We start from the raw sequence: 20,856 nt of genomic DNA, 5'->3' as shown, positions 1-20,856 counted from the left end.
ATCTAGCCTGATATGATTAATTACTTTATATGCACGTTCGGACCATTTGTAAAACAAACAAAAAATTACTGCCAATATTTCCAATGTCGAATGAGTAGGTACAGTTTTTCCAACTATAGGGTTTTCCAATAAGAGGTGTTATTTTGAATAGCCCGCTATTTCGGTAGATATTACTTTTGAAGCTGTCATTTTTTGACATTTGACAGGTAGAAACTACGCCATTAATAAAAATGGAACGATACACGCTTCAACAACGCATTGAAATTATTAAAATTCACTTGAGTGAATCAAATGCAAGTCATTTTGAGTGATGAGGCCCATTTCCACCTCGGTGGCTTCGTCAACAAGCAAAATTGTCGCATCTGAGGCTCTGAAAACCCAAAAGTTATTGTTGAAAAGCCTCTCTATTCTCAACGTGTGACTGTTTTGTGCGGTTTATGGTCCGGCGGAGTCATTGGACCTTACTTTTTTGAAAATGAGGCTGGAGCAACAGTTACGGTAAATGGATTGCGCTATCGAGAGACGATTAATGAGTTTTTATGGCCGGAATTGGATGGTATTGATCTGGACAACGTTTACATTCAACAAGATGTCGCTACGTGCCACACAAGCAACGAAACCATTGATCTTTTACGATTGAATATCAAAATAACACCTCTTATTGGAAAACCCTGTAGTTTCTCGCCTGTAATACGATTTTCCAGACACCTTGTATATCTAAAGCAATGTTGTGTAAATAATGGTCTAGTCGACAAGTCGTACATTTTCGCTTACATAAACATACATAAAGAACGCGTGAGAGAGAGGAGGAACACCATCGATGACATACGTACGACCTCTCTCTTGGAGTCAGTTACTATATGTATTTCTTTTCATAGGTTTTTTTCCCTTTCGCTTTGGGCTCGATAATAAAATGTTTCCGATCCCTGTGCTTTTCGAACTTTTCCGGAGATTGCCGAATGGTGACTTAAGCCATCGACCGCCCTATTCACATAACCCAGGGCTGTGCCAAACATTAAAAAATAATATTAATATAATAATATTAATATTTATACTTTTTTATGTGAATACCGAACATATGTCCCAACTGCCGCTGGCAGCGGGACGACGGTATACCCACTGATTAAACTGAACGAAATGGGAAATTAAGATTAGAAATTACCTGGCAATTCATATATAGTAACCAAACACGGCTAAAGCCATTCGAGCAACGTTTAGATTCTGAATGGTGGTCTTTCATTAGGACGATATTGAATTTATATCACAAATATAGGTAAGTACTATGAATCATATCAAGAACAAGTCGTAGAAGCGACCCGTTCGTATATTTTAGCGAGTTTCCCGACTGCTTACTGGTGCCGAAGGGATCAATGACGCTAGTTCCTCGGAGCATCTTCCATTGAAATACCGGTAGAATTGTCACCAGATTAGTGTGTTCCAAAGCAATATAAAAAAACAACAACAAAAAACGTATTATTACATAAGCCATAATAGGTATATAAATTAAAATGAAAATAAGTGTTTTTTTTAACAAAATTAAATATATATATTTTTTATATCAACCTATTTATTTATTTATTCATGTTCTCCATCAAACAGTTATGCACCAATATATTGCCGAGAAGATTAGATACACATTTGAAGTCATTTGGAGTTTGCATCAATTGTTTGGTCTCCATTTTACAAAATCCACATAAACAAAATCGAAGAAATTCAAAACAAATTCCTAAAATATCTTTGTTACAAGTCATTTGTAAGATTTAATAATTATGCAGAGGCAGCTTCATACTTTAAAATTGATTCACTGAGTGTACGGAGGCATCATAAGGATGCACTATTCCTGTATAAAGTAACAATAATATTCAATGCCCAGAGTTGCTAAACAAGATTCCATTCAATGTTCTCTTGTGTCCTGTTCAGGGTTGATCAAAGCAAAACGAACTCTAAGGAGAATTCTTGCCTGAACAGACTATGCAATAATTACAATAGCGTATTATCCAAGGTTGATATGTTCAGTTGCGAACTTACCAAATACAAGATGTCCATAAAAGAATATTTCTTTGATGATTTGTGAATAATGTCTATGTCTCTATTGTTTATATCTCTAGTGTGATTTGATTTATATCTACAACCTCTCTCCTTGGCTTTGTTTTGATTCTCTCTTTTGTTTTGTGTAATTTTTTTAATTCATACACTTTTCTCGCAAATTTAATTTACTTATTCCTTATTATGCTGTCTCAGTAGAGGAAAAGTCATAAGGAGGAAATCCATAATTGGTTTTATTTTGGCTATATAATACTTATGTACAAACTGATTAAATATAAACTGTCGATTTCCCGAAAATTAATAAATAAATGTAGTAGAAAAGGTCATGAGGGCACTTTTACTCTTTTGTGACATAAGTCAAAAGAAATTTGCTAAACTGTGTGTAAGTGACGTTAAATGTCAAAGGCCAATGCAGAATTGTAATGTAATTAAGATGTTCCGATAGGCAGAGAAGTCCTCTAGATCTCCCACGAGAAATATCCTGTTAAAAGCTTGATGACAATCCATTTCCTGATAAAATATGAGTCCATTCAGACTATATTAGAACACGTGTTAATAAATGTGCGATTTTCCTTATATAACGAAGAAATGCGTCAATATTAATATTTTTATAACACATTTGTCAATTGATTCGTTAAAGGCCTGTAGTCCTGTTTTTAACAGGAATATGAATGATTTGAACAGATTTTTAATAAATTAGCAAAATTTTATATCAGTAAGTTTACTTCGTGTAAACTTTTTAGAGACATATAAGTTAATTATCTAGAAAAGTAGATGATAAATTTTGTAAATAATATTTGTCGAAAACGGTTCAATGATAACTAAATTACTATTAAACACACCTTTAAAATGGAAATAAACCTCTATGGTTACAAAATATATTTAAGTTCGCAATCTCACCAATGAAGAAACTGGTTCTTGTGCTTGGTCAGAGAGTTACACTAGTCAATAATAGAATACCATTATGCCATAGGTAAGTATATATATAATAGGAACAATTGAAACTTCTGGATTATCTATATGTTAATAAGAAATGATATTGTAAGTCTTCTAGTGGGATATTTAATTTGAAATTTATAAAACGCATATTTTTTTTTTGTATTCGCTCAATGTTATTAATGCGAATTTTGTAAGAGGGAGACCAAACTACTGAGTTGTATTCAATTATTCTTCTAACTAGAGATATGTATAACAGTTTACTGGCTTGTATGGAGTTAAAGTTTTTGGTTTTTTTTATGTTGTATTGATATCTTTTTGATAGGTTTTCATAACTTTATAACACTGTTTATAAGTGTGTTGAATTGTTATTTTGATGAGTTATCCGGTTACCGTCGAAAACTACCCTTTTAGATAATGTATGTGCCAACCCTGTTCCGTCCCTCTCTCCTAATGCTTCTTTAAACCTACATTTGTGGGTGTTCGCCCTTGCAAAATACGCTAGCCGGCTAAATCGATAGGTACAACGAACATAAATAAACCGTTAATATCGCTAAAACCGCGTTAAAAAACATTAAAACAGTGACTATTTATCGAAAAAATGAAATAAAAATGGACAAACAATCATTTTAAAGCGTACTTTGTTCGTAAAACATTGAAATGTCGCAGTTTTTAGCTGCGTTTTTCAATCTGGAAGTGAAAATATTGCGTTTTTGCTTTTAGTGTTACGAAATCATGTCGTGATAGCGTCAAACATCGATATATGGCGTAGTTTGTAACGCAATTGAAGTCATTTTTATGGTGTTTCGATAATATTGACAAGTTTTTAACGACTTGTGATTTTGTGATTTTAAGTGATGGTTGTTTATGATTAATTGGTCCCACAAACAACAAATTACGAATTTACAGTAAGTTGATAAGATAACAAATATTAGTCGACAAAAAGAGGAAGCTTCAAGCCAAAAATGTGTATATTCTTGGTACACCTTATATTGTAGGTAATAGGCATTAAAATCGCTTGACAAACGGAGTCTAGAAACGTTCGATTTCAAGCAAAAAACTGGTTTTTATTTATTTCGTAAATAATTTTATAAGAAAGCAAAAAAGTTAATCAAGTGAAACTATCACAGATAATCTTAGCTATAATACTGTATTTTTTTAAGTTGTTTCCTTTACGCGTTCATACATTTCTATTGAAAAAATATTTTTTGTAGTAGTTTGCATTTATATTTTTTATTGAGTAATTTATTTTTTATTTGTAATCTACTCAAGCGAAACGATAGGAAAACCTTCAATTTACCTAAAGCATATTTTTTGGTATTCATAATGTACACCGATTCGTTATAAAGAATAATCAAAATAGTCATTTAGCAGCTTCGCCTTAATAAATAGGTACTTACTGTGTTTACTGTTTGGTGTTTCGTTTAAATTTATTAATATTTTCTTCTTCAATTAAGTGTATTATCTATTTTGAACATTGCAAATAACACGATAGTCGTCTCTCACGAAAAATCCGTGGTTCAACTCGCGAAAATTTCATCCTGTTTATACGCAGCAGGTTCCATGATAACTCTTCAAAATGACAATTCAACACACCTTTAAAATGTGATATAAAGCCATTAAAAGTGATGAAACAAAAACTAGATTAAATAGTTACATATGTAACCTATTTAACTTAGTTTTTGTTTCATCACTTTTTATAACTTTATAACACTTTTTATAGGTGTGTTGAATTGTAATTTTGATTAGTTATCCGATTACCGTTATTGGTTATCAACCGGCTGAGCCTCTCGCCCGAACAGTCCAATAACTACTTATTTATATGTGTTAAGTTGAAAAAAACAAACATCAAAAACGTTACCGGAGATCAAAATATCATTTTCATTTTTTACTCCAAATAATGTCAAGAATCACTGGTTAAAAGTAAGTCAAATAGGTTCCTAAACCCGTGTTATGTAATGTGAAGTTTATGACGAATAAGTAAGTCTAAAGTAATGGTGTTTGAAAGAGAGAGTACGAAAACAGTGTGCAATATAGCTGTGAATGAGGAATACTTGGAGCAGGTGGATGAGTTTGTGTATTTAGGAAGTATGTTCTAGAGAGATGGGAAGGTTGACAGAGATATTGAAACAAGGGGAAATGCAGGTAACTCCATTAATGAAGGACTGAACGAAGTTGGAGCTAACTAAACATTGTCCAAAAAAGCGAAGCTAGCTGTCCACAATGGAGTGCTGGTACCTACCCTGGTGTACGGAAGTGAGGCATGGAACTGGCAGAGAAAGGATGAAAGTAGATTGAATGCTGTAGAAATGAGATCCCTTATGCGTGTGCGTGATTAAACATTGTACCTACGACAGTATTACGAATGTTTTGTTATTTAATGTACTAGCTGTACGCCCCGCGTTTCTGTGACTCAGTCTGTCGGTGAAGATAGAGAAACAATAGCGCTTGTTGCTTTTATGTCCAACAGATGAAGAAGTTTTTCAAAAAGTTATGTTTACCTGTCTCAGGTGATATCTTTATAATAAAGGTATAAGATATAAAAACACGCGCGTATTCGAATGCAACATTGTGTCAAAATTTCAAAGCAATCTGTGAAGAACTTCCGGAGATTTCAGATTATTAACAAACTAACATTAACATTTTTATTTATACAGGGTGTATCGGCACTAACCCGACAAACTTTAACCAGCTATTCCTTAGCACATTTGGAGTAAAAAATGTTATGGGCACTTTGCTGTCCGGTAGCATTTTTTTTTCAATTAAAAACAAAAATATTTAAAATTTCCACACTACATCACTGTCATTGGCATTGCGTTTCGTGTTCAACAGCTGTTATAAGCAAGTATGTCGAAAAGCGTCTTCGCTCTTTCGCACACACTAAATAATAATAGTTAAAAATGAGACGAATGGTGCCGTGCCATTTCGTTGTGATTGTAAGTGTGCGCCAATATAGGTACACACGTGCATTATTCAACGGAATTCGAATAAAATATTTGCCAGATGGGTTTTCAAACTTTGACAAAGGATAAAACAGTGGTGACATGTGGTGAAAATATGAATAATAAATTTTTTATTTAAAAAAAACGTTACCGGACAGCAAAGTGCACATAAGATTTTTTACTCCAAATATGCTAAGGAATAGCTGGTTAAAGTTTGTCGGGTACGTGCCGATACACCCTGTATAGAAGGGTTTGTGCTTTATTTTGTTCCTCGGGTAAAATTTTGTGTTTTGAGTTTCTTCAACTAGTCGATATATGTTTTTTTTTTTTTTTAATAAATCTATTCGAATTTCTTGGAAGCGGAAATTAACCCACTTCCCGAGATCCGATCGAGCTGAAACTCATCGGATAGACTCATTGTTGATGACAATGCATTCTATCAACTTTTAGTGGCAATCACGTACACTCACGCGGACACATACGGATTTCTCTGAAATCGGGCGATATTACAGCAGTTGGTATACGAAATAAATGTCTGTCCTATCCGATCGGCATTTGGCGAGTTTTCGACTCCATTTCATGGGTAGGAAGGATAGAATGCATTGTCGTCGACGACGAGTCTATCTGACAAGTTTCAGCTCAAAGTGAAATTCGAATAGATGTGTTTTAAAAAAACATGAAAGTTACTTACGACATCAGAAAAACTATATTTGGATATATTTGACTTGTGACAACATAATGTGTTTTGGTTATATTTGACTTGTGACAATATGGTGTGTTTTGGATATATTTGATTTGCGTCAATATGGCGTGTTTTGGATATATTTGACTTGTGACAACATGGTATGTTTTGGATATCTTTGACTTGTGACAACATAGTGTGTTATGGATATCTTTGAAGTATTACAACATGATGTGTTATGGATATCTTTGACCTGTCTAAACACGGTATGTTTTGGATATCTTTGACAGGTCACAACAGTATTTGTTTTGCATATATTTGACTCGTCACAACATGGTGTGTTATGGATATGTTTTGGATATCTTTGACAGGTCACAACGGGGGTTTTTTTGGATATATTTGACTCGTCACAGCATCGTGTGTTTTGGATAACTTTGACTTGTGAAAACATCTTGTGTTTTAGATAAATTTGACATGTAACAACATCACATGCTACGATTTGTCTATAACCTGTCACAGCATATAGGCATCCTTTTCTGTCAACAGATGAGCTCATTAGAGAAGCTGCCCCGCACCATGTTGCGTTCTCCCTCGCACGAGTCCATGGCAACGGACCTTTCCCTTTTGTCAGTGTCCTCTCTATCCATTGGGCGTCATCTAACATGCAAAGTAAGCCAAACAACATAAATTATATAACATATACATAAGTTTTTGTGCATTTAAAGTCTTATTTATGAATTATCTGTAGTGTAAGTAACAACTTATCTAGGTTTTTTGTGGCTTGTTTATTTATGTGAATACCGTACAGGAGTCCTAACTGCTCCCTCCTAACTGGGGCCAATGAGACTATGGCATCCCGAATAGGGGTACGTTGTAAGGCTAAAGGATACGGGAGGGACATCGCTATTCAGAGCTGGTACAATGTTTCGATTCTGAATGATGATCCTTCACCGGGATGATACTGAGAGTATCTAATACGCTAATATGCCGGGAGTAAAGAGTGACAACGTCACACATCTATGACTGATTTGCATCCATGAAAACCGCATGTAAACAATAACAGAAAATGAAAGTTTTTACATTTCTTCATTACCATTTGCAAAAAATATAAAAATAGCACTTGGTTTCAACTTAATTACTACAAGAACAATTATTTATGTTGAAGAAAAGATGCATTCACCCTTCATTTCTAGCCACAAACAGCATATTCCATTATAGCCTCTGAAAGACAGATGACCGGGCCGTCAATATATTACATATAAGTAGGTATTTTTATCTTTTTTTCTATAATGCGTAGATATGTGATATGTTCGTCATTGAAAAGATAAATAATTATTCTTCATAGTTTGTATCAAATATTTATAAATTATTACATGGATAAAATTTTAAAAAATTGTCAAAGTTCATGATTACGAATTTTGGCATTTTTTTCACTAAAGTTAAAACATTATTTTATTGTATAAACGTTATAAAAAGTGAAGTAACAGTTTTATTACTTATTTCCTACACAAAAGGAATATGTTTTATAAATACTGAATTATTTCAAAATTAATGACGTTCAGAGTCAAAATGTCCTGGTAAGTTTTTTTGTTAGCATTTTCATGTTTGATATCAAAAATGTATTTTTTAGAAAGATCAATGTTTTTTTCAAATGCAAATATTTCAAAGATAATTTAATCTAGTACACATTTGAAATACACAGAAAACATTGCAAACTGAACAAATGTGTTGTACCTAAGTACTGTTTTTTTAAGAGCCTTTGAATTCGAAAACTTTACGGTTTATGTTTGTATCTACTACCATTATTATAATCACTTCCCGAACTTTTTCATTTAAATAAATCATTTTTTTAATTTAAATTTAAGTTGTTTTAGAAAATTTGAAAAATTGTTGACATTATAGTTCGATTCGTATAACATACACTAATCGGGAATGCCATAGTTGGCATGTTGGCTCTGGTTTTTTAAATGCTCCAATCTAGAAGGCTTTTTTACATTCACTCCACAATTTTAAGGAAAATATTTTCGCTCAGAAAATAACAAAAACAAATCATTCAAGTTGCTCTTTTTTAATTACAGACCCCTGTGGACCTGGTACAGAGAGGACCAAGTCCAAATCCCGAGATAAAAATAAATAAGTGAGTACTTTTTGTCGAGGAATATGTTGAGAAATGTTTATATTTGTTCTAAGAGAGTCGGTCATTTGATAATGGTGCTGTCAACCATTTTTTTTCGTTAATATGATATTAATACTAATGTAAATTGGCGCTTACTAATTGCAAATTAGCATTACTTTCAAAAATTTGACAGTTACTTATGAAAATTGGCAACAGGCTTTGTAAAATTGATACTTACTCATATTAAATTGACACTTACTAATGTAAAATTGACATTTAACATTTACCAATGTGCAATTGTTAATTAAAAATGTAAACTTGTCACTTACTAATGTAATTACTTACTAATGTAAAATCGACGCTTTCCGTGGTAAAATTGGCACTTACTAATGAAATTTGACACTTAACAAAGTATAATTGACATTTACTAATGAAAAGTTGACACTTTCCTGAGTAAAATGACAATTACTAACTTAAAATTAACACTCGCAAATGTGAAACGCTACCTCACTTGATCACATGCTTTCCAATGTAAAATATGCCTCTTCCGATGTAAAAGTGACACTGATTTAATGTAAAACAAACACATCGAAAACCCTTGACTCTGTGCAAAAACGGGCGGTCCGTTTGATAGATTCCCCAATCTTAACAAACGGACTGCAATCTTTAGAGCACAGGCGTCAGGTAGGTATGCTGTCCTTGTTCTATCGGTATTACAATGGAAGATGCTCTGAGGAACTAGCGTCATTGATCCCTTCGGCACCGGTGCGTAGTCGGGATACACGCCAAACGCGCGCCCAACATTTGTACACGGTTGACATTTGTCACATGAGAACGGGTCGCTTCTACGATTCGTTCTTAAGTTCAACAGCTCAGCTGTGGAACGAACAGCCGGCCTCTGTGTTTCCTCCCTCCTACAACATGGGACTCTTCAAGACCCATGTTCACTCCTTCCTCTCCACAAAAAGACCCTCCACACAGAATCCCCAAAGTTGACATAGGCCCTGAGGGAAATTATTTTCTTCAGGGCCTCCTGTGTGGAGTTAATATAAAAAACATATATAATATCTACACTGTTAAAAAAAATTGTCACTTTTTTCCTAAATTTGACTGTAAAGCGAATTTATTGAAAATTGGTTCTTAATTACGTAAAATTGGTTCTTACTAATGTAAAATTGGTTCTTACTAATGTAAAATTGACACTTACTAAAGTAATTTGGCAGTTACCGATATATAATTGGCACTTACTAATTATTATGTTTGTTGTGTTCGTATTTGCGTTTGATGCAGACGGCCGAGCGACGTGCCCCTGGACCTGGACTCCGCGGCGGAGCTGCTGCGAGGCTGCGCCCTGTTGTGCTCAGCCTTAGGGCTACGTAGGTCCCTCAGCACGGGGGACGTGCCCCGCGCGCTGTCGCCCCCACCAACAGCCAGATGGTAACCGTTTTATAATAATATTCCAGCGTAGAGGGATAACAATTGTTGGATCTAGATTAAAACTTATGCTGTGTTCAGACTTGATCTATTTTATAGGAATCTATGGTCAATTTATAAAACGAATGTTGACGTTCATTCATATTTGGGTTTCTATTCACGGATCGTAGAATAGATCGTGTGATCTAGGCTTTAAAAAAAATAACGAAAGAAATACAATTCGTTGTTTAAATCATTTTTTGGTAAAAAATATAACATTACTCTATCAGGTAACTCCATTAATGGAGAACTGGACACAGTTGGCGCTAACAAAAAACTATCCACAGAAACGAAGCTAGCAGTCCACAATAGAGTGCTGGTACCTACCCTAAGTGAGGCACGGAACTGCCAGAGAAAGGATGAAACTAGACTGAATGCTGTAGAAATGAGATCTCTGAGGCGTATGTGTGGTGAAACCATGTATGATCGTGTGATAAATTTGAAGATAAATCGTAATGAGTAAGATTAAGAAAAGGACGCTCAGATACTTTGGGCATGTAAGGAGAATATATGACGCAAATGTGAATGGTGGCAGAGATCGGGGACTCCCGAGGAAGACATGGCACGATCAAGTGAATCAGATACTTGAGTCGGGCCATGTCAGGAGTCAGGAATAGAGATCCTGGATTCAATTCCCAGTTGAGACCATTATCTTTTTTGTTTTATGTGTCTTGTTCTTTTTCATGTTTCGTTTCGATTTATAATTATTATCTTTATATTCAATGATTTGATTTATTTACTAGCCACTGTACCTAAAGCATCGATGACACGGAGCTAGTTTACGAGCTGCTAGTCGACGAATCTACAAGCTAGCGAGTAAGCGAGTTAGCGAGTGTCGATGACACACAAAACTTTCCACTCGCTCAGTAGCAGGGGCATTTAACTAAGCTTTGGCCATGAAACTCATTTGAAACCGCCACGCCCACCTCAAAATTCTTATAGAAAACGAATAATATGGCTAAAAGCTCAGATCTCATTGGTGAGAACAGAAGGATTGGTTTGATCTCTCTCGCTCTCTACCATAATGACTCGTGTAACAGAAAGAGATGACGGAATTATGCCGTTTGACAGTTTTCAAATCATTCAAACAAAATGACAGTGGTTTATTTATACACGCGGGTTGTCATTTGCTGCCGAAATACTATCATTTCCGTCGAAAATATTGCGTGTTAAAGTTGTTCGTGATAAAAATACAATATAAGCCAGTATAGTGTTAGCGAGTTATAAACATATTATATTCAACCTACCTACGTAAGTTCAAGTTTAAAGTGAATTAACAGTTTTAGGTTATTCGTTCGGTTTTTTGAACAATGCTTGATACTTGACATATGTCTTCCTCCACAACGTATAAATGTTATTTATTATATCGATAAACTTATTCATGTTATTGATTAGTGTTATCCTGTTTTATCTTATTGTTTTGGTGAAATTAAAGATTTTTAAACATATGTAACCATGAGTTCATGAGGCTGAAAAATGTCGGAATTTTTCGTCGTACTGTCGGACAATCATGTTTTGGAAATTTTCTTCAGTGTTTTTGCAAATTTCTTGTCATTTTGGGTTTCTTCTTCTCAGATTAACAAGTTTCATCTTAAGGAAATGCACTGTAAAAGTTTATTTTCTTAGTCAGATGAACCTTGCCCTTGGAAAACATTTCGACATTTTTCTGCTTCAAGGACATTTTTATTTTTATAATAGTTTTTTTGGGCTAGTGAGTGAATAGAGTAGGCTGAGAGCAATTATGTTGTCTATGGTCGTATATTTTTTTAAATGGCCTTGAGTTTCCTCTACCTTGTCTACTGCTCTGCTCCGCACGGTAGGTACTGCTTGTATATCTGTGGTTAAGTACTGTATAATTCTGTTGGATACAAAAAGCCGGAAGATATCGATCTAGAGAGTGGTATATTTATGCTCAGTAGCGAACTAGCTAGCGAGTTGGAATCACGTGTTATTTTGCGTGACGTGTTGTTTGCATTCTATCGTTTATTTTTTTAAGTTGAAAAATGTAACACGCGTGATATTACAGAGTTTCTCAACATCTACGAACAATACCCTATTTTATGGAATATAAAAGACAAAGAGTATTGTAACACAAAAGTAAAGGATGAAATTTTCAAATACCTCTTAATTAAACTTAACGAAAAACAACTAACTGTCGGTATGGATGTGAAGCAACTGAAGACAAAAATGAAATGAATAAAAGACGTATACAGACAAGAAATAAATAAAATTGAAAAATCCATGTTTTCGTTGTAAATCCTTCTTGATAGCATAAGCTAAGATAACTACTGCCGCGCGAACTACTTCCGTTGACATTTTTTGCTGACTGCCAAAACGCAAAGATACTCGCAACTAGTTACTAGCAGCGATGATGACACACGGCTAGTTAACTAGCTTGTAAGCCAACACGCCAGCGAATGGCGAGTAAATTAGCCCGTCTTTCTATTTTACTCGCTGCTTTTTTACAATCGGATAGTCAACTAGCAGATTGTAAAACAGCCGATGACACGGGGCTAGTTTACAAGCTGCTAGCGAACTCGCTGGCTTGTAGCTTGTAAACTAGCCCCGTGTCATCGATGCTTTAGAAGGGTGTACAATATGTAAAGTTAATTTCGATATACGGTTTGTTTTATTGTTCTTGATGATTGTGATGAAGTGGAAATTAACCGACTCTCCGACATCCAAACGAGCTGAAACTAGGCATATCGACTCGTTGTCGATGACAATGCATTCTATCAACGGAACATTTTTGTAGATTGTACAATCTTACCAGATATAGTATGTAATCTCTAAATAGTATAAAATAAAGTCGCTGTCTGCATTTGTCAGTTTGTGCGCTTAGTTCTTCTAAACTATTCAACGGATTTTGATAGGGTTTTCATTATCATTTAGAGAATTTCTTCCGGAAGGTTTACATATATAATACATGCATATTATACTTATAGAAAGTAGAGAAAAGTCAATGTTTTGTAATCAAGTCGTAAAAAAATATTTTCAGGCGCTTACATTGCTAACGCTGGCTAAACCTTATGAGATACAGCAAAATAATGTTCTACGGAATTGTATATCTTGAAAAGGCCTACAGAAAAGTCCACGATGGGATATATCTATCTCATAAGGATAACCCCTAGCAAAGCCGGGAACACGTCAGCTAGTCAACTATATAAGCTAGTTATTATTAAGAGGAAGCTACAAGCCAAAAATGTTTATATTCTTGGTATACCATTGTTGGTAATAGGCTTCAACGGAGTCTAGAAACGTTCAATTTCAAACATAAAACTGGTTTTTATTTATTATGTAAATAATTTTATAAGAAAGCAAAAAAAAATAATCAAGTGAAACTGTCACAAATAATCTTAGCTATAATACTGTATTTTTTAATTTGTTTCCTTTACGCGTTCATACATTTCTATAGATTTTTTTTTTTTTTTGTGGTTTTTATTTATATTTTTTATTGAGTAATTTATTATTTTATTTCTACTTAACTCAAGCGAAACGATAGGAAAACCTTCAATTTATCTAAAGCATATTTTTTAGTATTCATAATGTACACTAATTCGTTATAAAAATTAATCAAAATACAGGGTTTTCCAATAAGAGGTGTTATTTTGAATAGCCCGCTATTTCGGTAGATGTTACTTTTGAAGCTGTCATTTTTTGACATTTGACAAGTAGAAACTACGCCATTAATAAAAATGGAACGATACACGCTTCAACAACGCATTGAAATTATTAAAATTCACTTGAGTGAATCAAATGCAAATCATCTTGAGTGATGAGGCCTATTTCAACCTCGGTGGCTTCGTCAACAAGCAAAATTGTCGCATCTGGGGCTCGGAAAACCCAAGAGTTATTGTTGAAAAGCCTCTCTATCCTCAACGTGTGACTGTTTGGTGCGGTTTATGGTCCGGCGGAGTCATTGGACCTTACTTTTTGGAAAGAATTTTTTTTTGTATGTTAACTCCACACAAGAGGCCCTGAAGAAAATAATTTCCCTCAGGGCCTATGTCATCTTTGGGGATGCTGTGTGGAGGGTCTTTTTGTGGAGAGGAAGGAGTGAACATGGGTCTTGAAGAGTCCCATGTTGTAGGAGGGAGGAAACACAGAGGCCGGCAGTTCGTTCCACAGCCGAGCTGTTGAACTTAAGAACGAATCGTAGAAGCGACCCGTTCTCATGTGACAAATGTCAACCGTGTACAAATGTTGGGCGCGCGTTTGGCGTGTATCCCGACTACGCACCGGTGCCGAAGGGATCAATGACGCTAGTTCCTCAGAGCATCTTCCATTGTAATACCGATAGAACAAGGACAGCATACCTACCCGACGCCTGTGCTCTAAAGATTGCAGTCCGCTTGTTAAGATTGGGGAATCTATCAAACGGACCGCCCGTTTCTGCACAGAGTCAAGGGTTTGACTGATGAAGCTGAAGCAACAGTTACGGTGAATGGATTGCGCTATCGAGAGATAATTAATGATTTTTATGGCCGGAATTGGATGGTATTGATCTGGACAACGTTTACTTTCAACAAGACGGCGCTACGTGCCACACAAGCAACGAAACCATTGATCTTTTACTATTGAATATCAAAATAACACCTCTTATTGGAAAACCCTGTAGTTATTTAGCATTAAGCTTCTCCTTAATTTTTAATAGTTATTTTTAATATTGGCGCGCTCCCTCTATCATTCAAATTTACAAATCTGAATTTCAAACCATCTTCTTCTTCTTTTCACATTGGGTACGGGAAGGCTATAATGAGTGTTGTGTTGTGTGTGCAGTGGGGGCTCGGAGGCCCGTCTGAGCTGGGCGGGCGGCGGGGGCGCCTGGCTAGCGGGGGCGGCCTCCCGTTCCTGCAGCACCTGGGTGGCCGTGGGGGACTCGCGCCTGCCCTCTCCGCACCGCCCCGCGCCCCCTGACCTGCTGCAGCCGCTTCCGCAGAAGGTCACCCACACCTACTACTCGCCTGTCACAGAGGTAAGTCATTTTACCTTGTATTAACAGTATTTCAATCGAAGGTGCTCTGAGGAACTTTTGTCATGAAAGACACCTAACATTTCTATATATTCTGTTATTTAATATGTTATAGGGATGAAAAAATTCACAGTGTATCTATAAATGCAACTAAAGCATTTGTCGACAGATTTTTGCTCTATTTCAACGAGCCGTGTTTTATTAAATATTTTCACCATTTTCGCTTGAGGCGATGTCATACGTAGTAATGCAAAATCATGTGTTTTTGGTTTGAAAATTTGGTCGCCTAGATATGTTTCAGATGCTTTAATTAAATACTGCGAGTAGAATACATCTTGGCCTTTGAAATAATCGAGTATTTTTTAGATAAGTCTTTTTATAAACCCAGAAAAAAATAATGTATAGGCCTATGAAAACTGCTTTAAAGTTCAAAATCTCCTACTTACGAACCCATTTTTATTTATGATTTTATTGTATAATGTGGCAAATTAAGTTATTTATAAAATGATCGGAAAAAAATTAAATATTTATGCCTGAACATCAACAAAATAAAATAAAGGGCACTTTTTGGCCATGTTTTTTTCCTGCATAAATTAAAACAGGCGGATGGTGTTAAGCGGGAATTTAAACCTTATCGCCATTTACGTAAGGGTTGTTATTGATAGAGGCTCAATTTGAAATATTACACGACGTAGTGCATCGCCTTAATTATTATCGTTTTTAATATAAGCGTTTTTCCTTTAAAATTCGTATTCACATATCTATCTCCCTTTCAATTTGTATGGATATTTAGCGACTAATTATTGCTTATAATAATTTGTTATTCTTTGTGCTATGCATAAAAAACCTTGTCTTATAAACATTAGTTTCTCCTTTAAAAAAAATTTAATTCTATATTTCTTAATATAATTCTTTAACATCCAAATTTTTTTATGCTTCCGATTTTGTTGTCCGGGTTAAATCTTCCCCATAGGAAAAACTAAACCCTTCCACACACTTTTCCACAAATGATCATCTAGTCAATCAACATTATGTAAGTGCATTATATAAGCAAAATAAATACAAAACAATACAAGAACAATACGTCAACTCACAAGAGATCAAATGGGAAAATAATTCACCGACTCCAGATATTTTCATATCAGAGGGTTCGGCTCGGTAGAACTTCTAACAGGGCCTATAAATCCTACTGATCCCTCAACATAAATATTTAAAAAATCTTTTGTTATCCTACATGTATTCAAAATGACCGACATTTGCATCTTTATATATAATTTTTTGAAAGATCTAATACGCCTAAATTTTTAATTAGAGAGCTTATACTGGTACTATCATTACGGGAGTCTGTAACTATTGATTTTTGATACCATTCGGTTTTGTTCCTTTTATTTGCTCCTTTGTGCGTTGTTCCGTCTAACGTTGGGGCAACCAATGATTTGAATTTTATTTTGTTTTTAGACCCGCCAAGTGTATATCCGAAGGCGCCTTATGACCACCTACAAGGCCCTGGAAAGAATGTCGCACAGTGAATTTAACCTCGACCGACTGGAGGTAAGAAATAGATAAAGATTTACCTAATAGATATTTATTTATTTTATATATATATAAATTACAAACAATACATAACAAAATGAACCTTTGTCTGTCCAACTGGGAAGGATTCCCGTTTCAGGACAGCCAAATTGTGTATTTATTACATAATATTCTTACAATGGAATGGCGATGCTGTCAAAACAAATTTTGGGAACATTGTTGATTGCATTCGAAGTGACAGGATGGTTTCTTTATCCTTGAAAGAATCGCAAAGATGTAATTTATTACCAGGCTCAATTTGGATAACATTAGTAATTGCATTCAGAACAGATGAATGGTTTCTTTCGGGACATCACAAGTCTGAGATTCTTTCCAGGGCATTTTGGAGAACATTTACAATTGTATAGTTAGAATTTGCACATTTATAAATCAGTATAAGATATATGCATCCTATAGTACTTTTTTTAGAATTTCTTAGGTGATAGAAATTACACATTACTAGACCAGCGTAAAGCCGTTGTCCCGGTAAGACGGAGATCATGGGTTCAATTCCCAGTTTAGACCATTATCTGTTTATTTTCTTGTTCTGTTTCAATGATATATTACATTGATCAGTATACCCTTCAAAAATTAAATAAATGTTGCTTTATAGCAAACTTTTAAATGCAATGAGAAAAAGCTTGGTGATCTCTCTTTTTTAGATCTGTTGACCCGAGTTGTTTTAAAAAAATGTCATCTATAAAATGTGTCTTATAGGTGTCACGCGGTGCCGCGCTTACTCTGCGCGATGTGGAGAGAGAGCGCGGGCGTCCCCTATCCAAATACGAGCGTAACATGATGATCTTCGACTGGCTGCACACCCTGGAGGAAGGAGCCGGACAGGGGCCGGAGCTGGATGGAGTCTGCGAGCGGTAGGCCCCCTGGGCCTCACTTAACCCTGGTTCCAAGCCCCACGTTGGGCGCCAATTTGCATCTTAAACATCTCTTACTAACATGACTCTATGCCTCATTTAGACCTAGTGTTAGGCCTTGTTTGGTCATCATTCTAGGCCCCAAGCTGGGTGCCAATTTATGTACTCCCAAATTAAATCTTACTAACATGGGGGTGACTCATACTATGCCTCATTTGGCCCTAGTTTTGACAACATTCTAGGCCCCAAGTTCAGTCTTTTAGCATTGATTCTAGGTCTGATATGTTCGTAGTTCAAGGCGCTGAGTTAGGCGCAAATTTATACTTTGCCCAAATTGCTTCTTACATTTTTCACTCTTTTAGCATTGGTTCTAGGCTTCATTTGACCCTAGTTCTAGGCCTGTTTTTACCCTAGTTCTACACCTCATTGGACCTTAGTTCTAGGCCGCCAATTTATAGGTACTTTGCTGACTTTTTGCCTAAGTTTAATCTTACATCTCATTTGGCCCTAGTACTATTTATAGTTCGACCAAAAGCAAGAGACCTTGCCGGTGGGCAACTGTGGCGTGGCGAGCAACCAACGAACGCTACCGAACTACTAACAAACAAACAACATCCTTTCTGCACACCTTAATTTGACCTTAATTAATAACTTAATTCTGTGGCTTTGCCTAAATCACGTTTTCAATAACATCTCTCAGATATTCATTCAATTCAGAATACATGTTAAAATCTGTGTGTTTTTTATGTTTGTTATAACTGCACTGAATACATAAATCGATATAAGTGTATTGGAGAGGCGTGTCCAAATTGTAAGCTCAATTTTTTCTCGCTTCTCGTGAAATTGATTTTTTTTAAAGTTTTGCCTGTCTAATGACTTTTTATCATTAGACAGTTTTCTCGAAAGAACTCGTCTAAATTGACGGTATCACCTTTCAATTCGGTATAGATTGAACATTTATTAGCAGTGTAGAAAATGATCAAGTTTACATAGTAAAATTGATTTTAAATTATGCTTGACACAATAAAATATCCCGGTTACTCTAGCGATGAGTCGTTTACGAGCGAGCCGCACAGTTGAACTAGCTCTTTTTTATCAGGAGATGTTTTAGCCGTATACCGCCATCAAAATTTTCTAAGTATTAATTGTTATTACATACTCAGAGACATCTGGCGTCCGACTTCTGTACTTGGACATATATACCTACACATACTAACTACCTAGCTGGGAGCCGTAGAAGGGGAGTCGTAGAGAGGGAGTCGTATCGGGCGAACACAGTATTCTCATTGCTTCAGCACTTCGAACTCACGGTTCCCGTTCAATTGAGCAGTCGTTCAATTGAGTCGACTCTTTGAGCCGGTACCATGGCTCCCGCTCTTAAGAAAATGAGTCATGACTCATCGCCATCGCCGGTAGTGTAAATTTTATACAATTTACAAACAGTAAGTTTGTAAGTTTGCATGCTAAAATTTATTGAAGGTAGGCTATATTCAACCAAACATCTAGTTTACATACTAAAATGGATTTCAATTTAGACATCAAGTTAACAAACTAAAATTGATTTCAATTTAGACATTATGTTAATACACTAAAATTAATTTCAATTTGGACATCAAGTTAATACACTAAAATTTATTTCAATTTAGACATCAAGTTTACCCACCAAACATTTTGCAAGTTTAGCTGCATTCAATAAGACATCAAGTTTAGTGCACTGAGTTTAATTGATTTACTTTTATGATTGTATTAAACACCTCAAGGCGGTTTTTCACAAAAACAGCGCTATACAAATCATCAAAATATTATTATTCAGTTTACACACTAGACTTGATTTCAATTGACCTTTCGAGACAACGTTAAGTTTACATATTGAAATTGTTGTCAAATTGGCCTAATCAGAACATCAAGTTAAGTTTATTAATAACCCACTAAAATTGTTTTCAATTGAGCTTTACTAAGCAAAATTTTAAGTTTACATGTTGAAATTAATTTAATTTTGGGCCTTATTCAACAAATAATCAATTTTATATACTGAAATTCAATTAGTTTAGGCTTTATTTTACTAATCATCAAGCTTATATACTGAAATTCAATTAATTTAGGTTTTATTCAACTAATCATCAAGTTTATACACTGAAATTCATTTAATTTAGGCTTTATGCTACAAAACAACATGTTTCCGTTTTGAAATTGACTTAATTTAGACTTTGTTCAACAAATCATCAGATTTACATAGGTAGGTACTCAATGATTTATTTAGGCTTTATTAACATCAAGTTTACTGAATTAAATTGAGATTTGAACAAAACGTCAAGTTTACATAATGAAATTCATTTAATTTAGGCTTTGTTCAACAAATCATAAGGTTTGCATAGGTACTCATTGATTTATTTAGGCTTTATTAACATCAAGTTTGCTGAAATTAATCAAAATAAGGCTTTAATGAACAAACATCAAGTTTACAAAATAAAATTAATTTAATTTAGGCTTTGTTCAAGAAATCATAAGGTTTGCATAAGTACTCAATGATTTATTAACATCAAGTATACTGAAATTAATTAAATTGAGGCTTTAATGAACCAAAGATCAAATTTACTTACGGAAATTTATTTATTTATTTTTTGGCTAAAATAAATAAGACCTCAAATTGTAATATTTTATTATTGAAGACAATATTGTTGATTTTTAAACGAAAATTTGACAATGAAAAATCAGAAAAGGATACGGTCACATCTAGGACGTGAACCAAGGACACTCGTCTAAGAATCGCTAATATTGTCTTAAATAATTAGAAAAAATAATTGTTCAACAGCAAAAAAAATACTAAAATTGATTTATCATCAAGTTTACATTTTGAAATAAATTTAATTAAGACTTTAATAAACAAACCGTTAAGTTTACATATTGAAATTGATTTAATTTAGGCTTTATTAAATGAAACATCAAGTTTACATACTAAAATTGACCAACATAAAACACACCCAAGAAGCTTGCTCAAATATTGAAAAATGTTCCCAAAAAACAATATTTTTTTAAATCCATCCTTTTTGTAACTTTGTATGTATTTTCCAGGAGGCACAAAGTGGCATCCAAAGTAGTAACATTCGTCCAAATTATGTATCCTAAACACATTAGTTTTTTAGAAAACATTTTTTTATTATTATTAATTAAAATGATTGGCCTCATTTCTACTATGAGCTATTAAATATTGAAAAATCTTTTTATGTAAAAAAAAAGTAAATACA

General features: G+C 34.7%; 1 protein-coding gene across 1 annotated transcript; it reads left to right on the top strand.

Moving 5' to 3' along the window:
- Positions 1–3,502: 3,502 nt before the first annotated feature.
- On the top strand, positions 3,503–19,157 carry LOC149414163 (uncharacterized). Its single transcript, XM_089643806.1, has 7 exons — positions 3,503–3,890; positions 7,153–7,275; positions 8,685–8,743; positions 10,013–10,159; positions 14,975–15,137; positions 16,626–16,718; positions 17,457–19,157. Exons 2-7 carry the CDS (start codon positions 7,153–7,155, stop codon positions 17,613–17,615), a joined length of 744 nt encoding a protein of 247 aa, XP_089499932.1. The 5' UTR covers positions 3,503–3,890; the 3' UTR covers positions 17,616–19,157.
- The last annotated feature ends 1,699 nt before the right edge of the window (positions 19,158–20,856 follow it).

This window comes from Hesperophylax consimilis, chromosome 20 (assembly GCF_061612785.1).
Source record: "Hesperophylax consimilis isolate HC1 chromosome 20, BYU_Hcon_1.0, whole genome shotgun sequence".
In the NCBI taxonomy this organism is placed as follows: Eukaryota; Metazoa; Arthropoda; class Insecta; order Trichoptera; family Limnephilidae; genus Hesperophylax; species Hesperophylax consimilis.
Note: the sequence above shows the minus strand (reverse complement) of the source record. Positions and strands in the feature narration are given on the sequence as shown.

What these genes read in the sequence shown, in the direction of transcription:
- LOC149414163 (XM_089643806.1), top strand. Translation starts at nt 7,153, where the DNA reads ATGAGCTCATTAGAGAAGCTGCCCCGCACCATGTTGCGTTCTCCCTCG. An exon ending in GGCGTCATCTAACATGCAAA is followed by an intron (nt 7,276 to 8,684) that starts GTAAGCCAAACA and finishes TTTTAATTACAG; the next exon opens with ACCCCTGTGGACCTGGTACA. An exon ending in CCCGAGATAAAAATAAATAA is followed by an intron (nt 8,744 to 10,012) that starts GTGAGTACTTTT and finishes CGTTTGATGCAG; the next exon opens with ACGGCCGAGCGACGTGCCCC.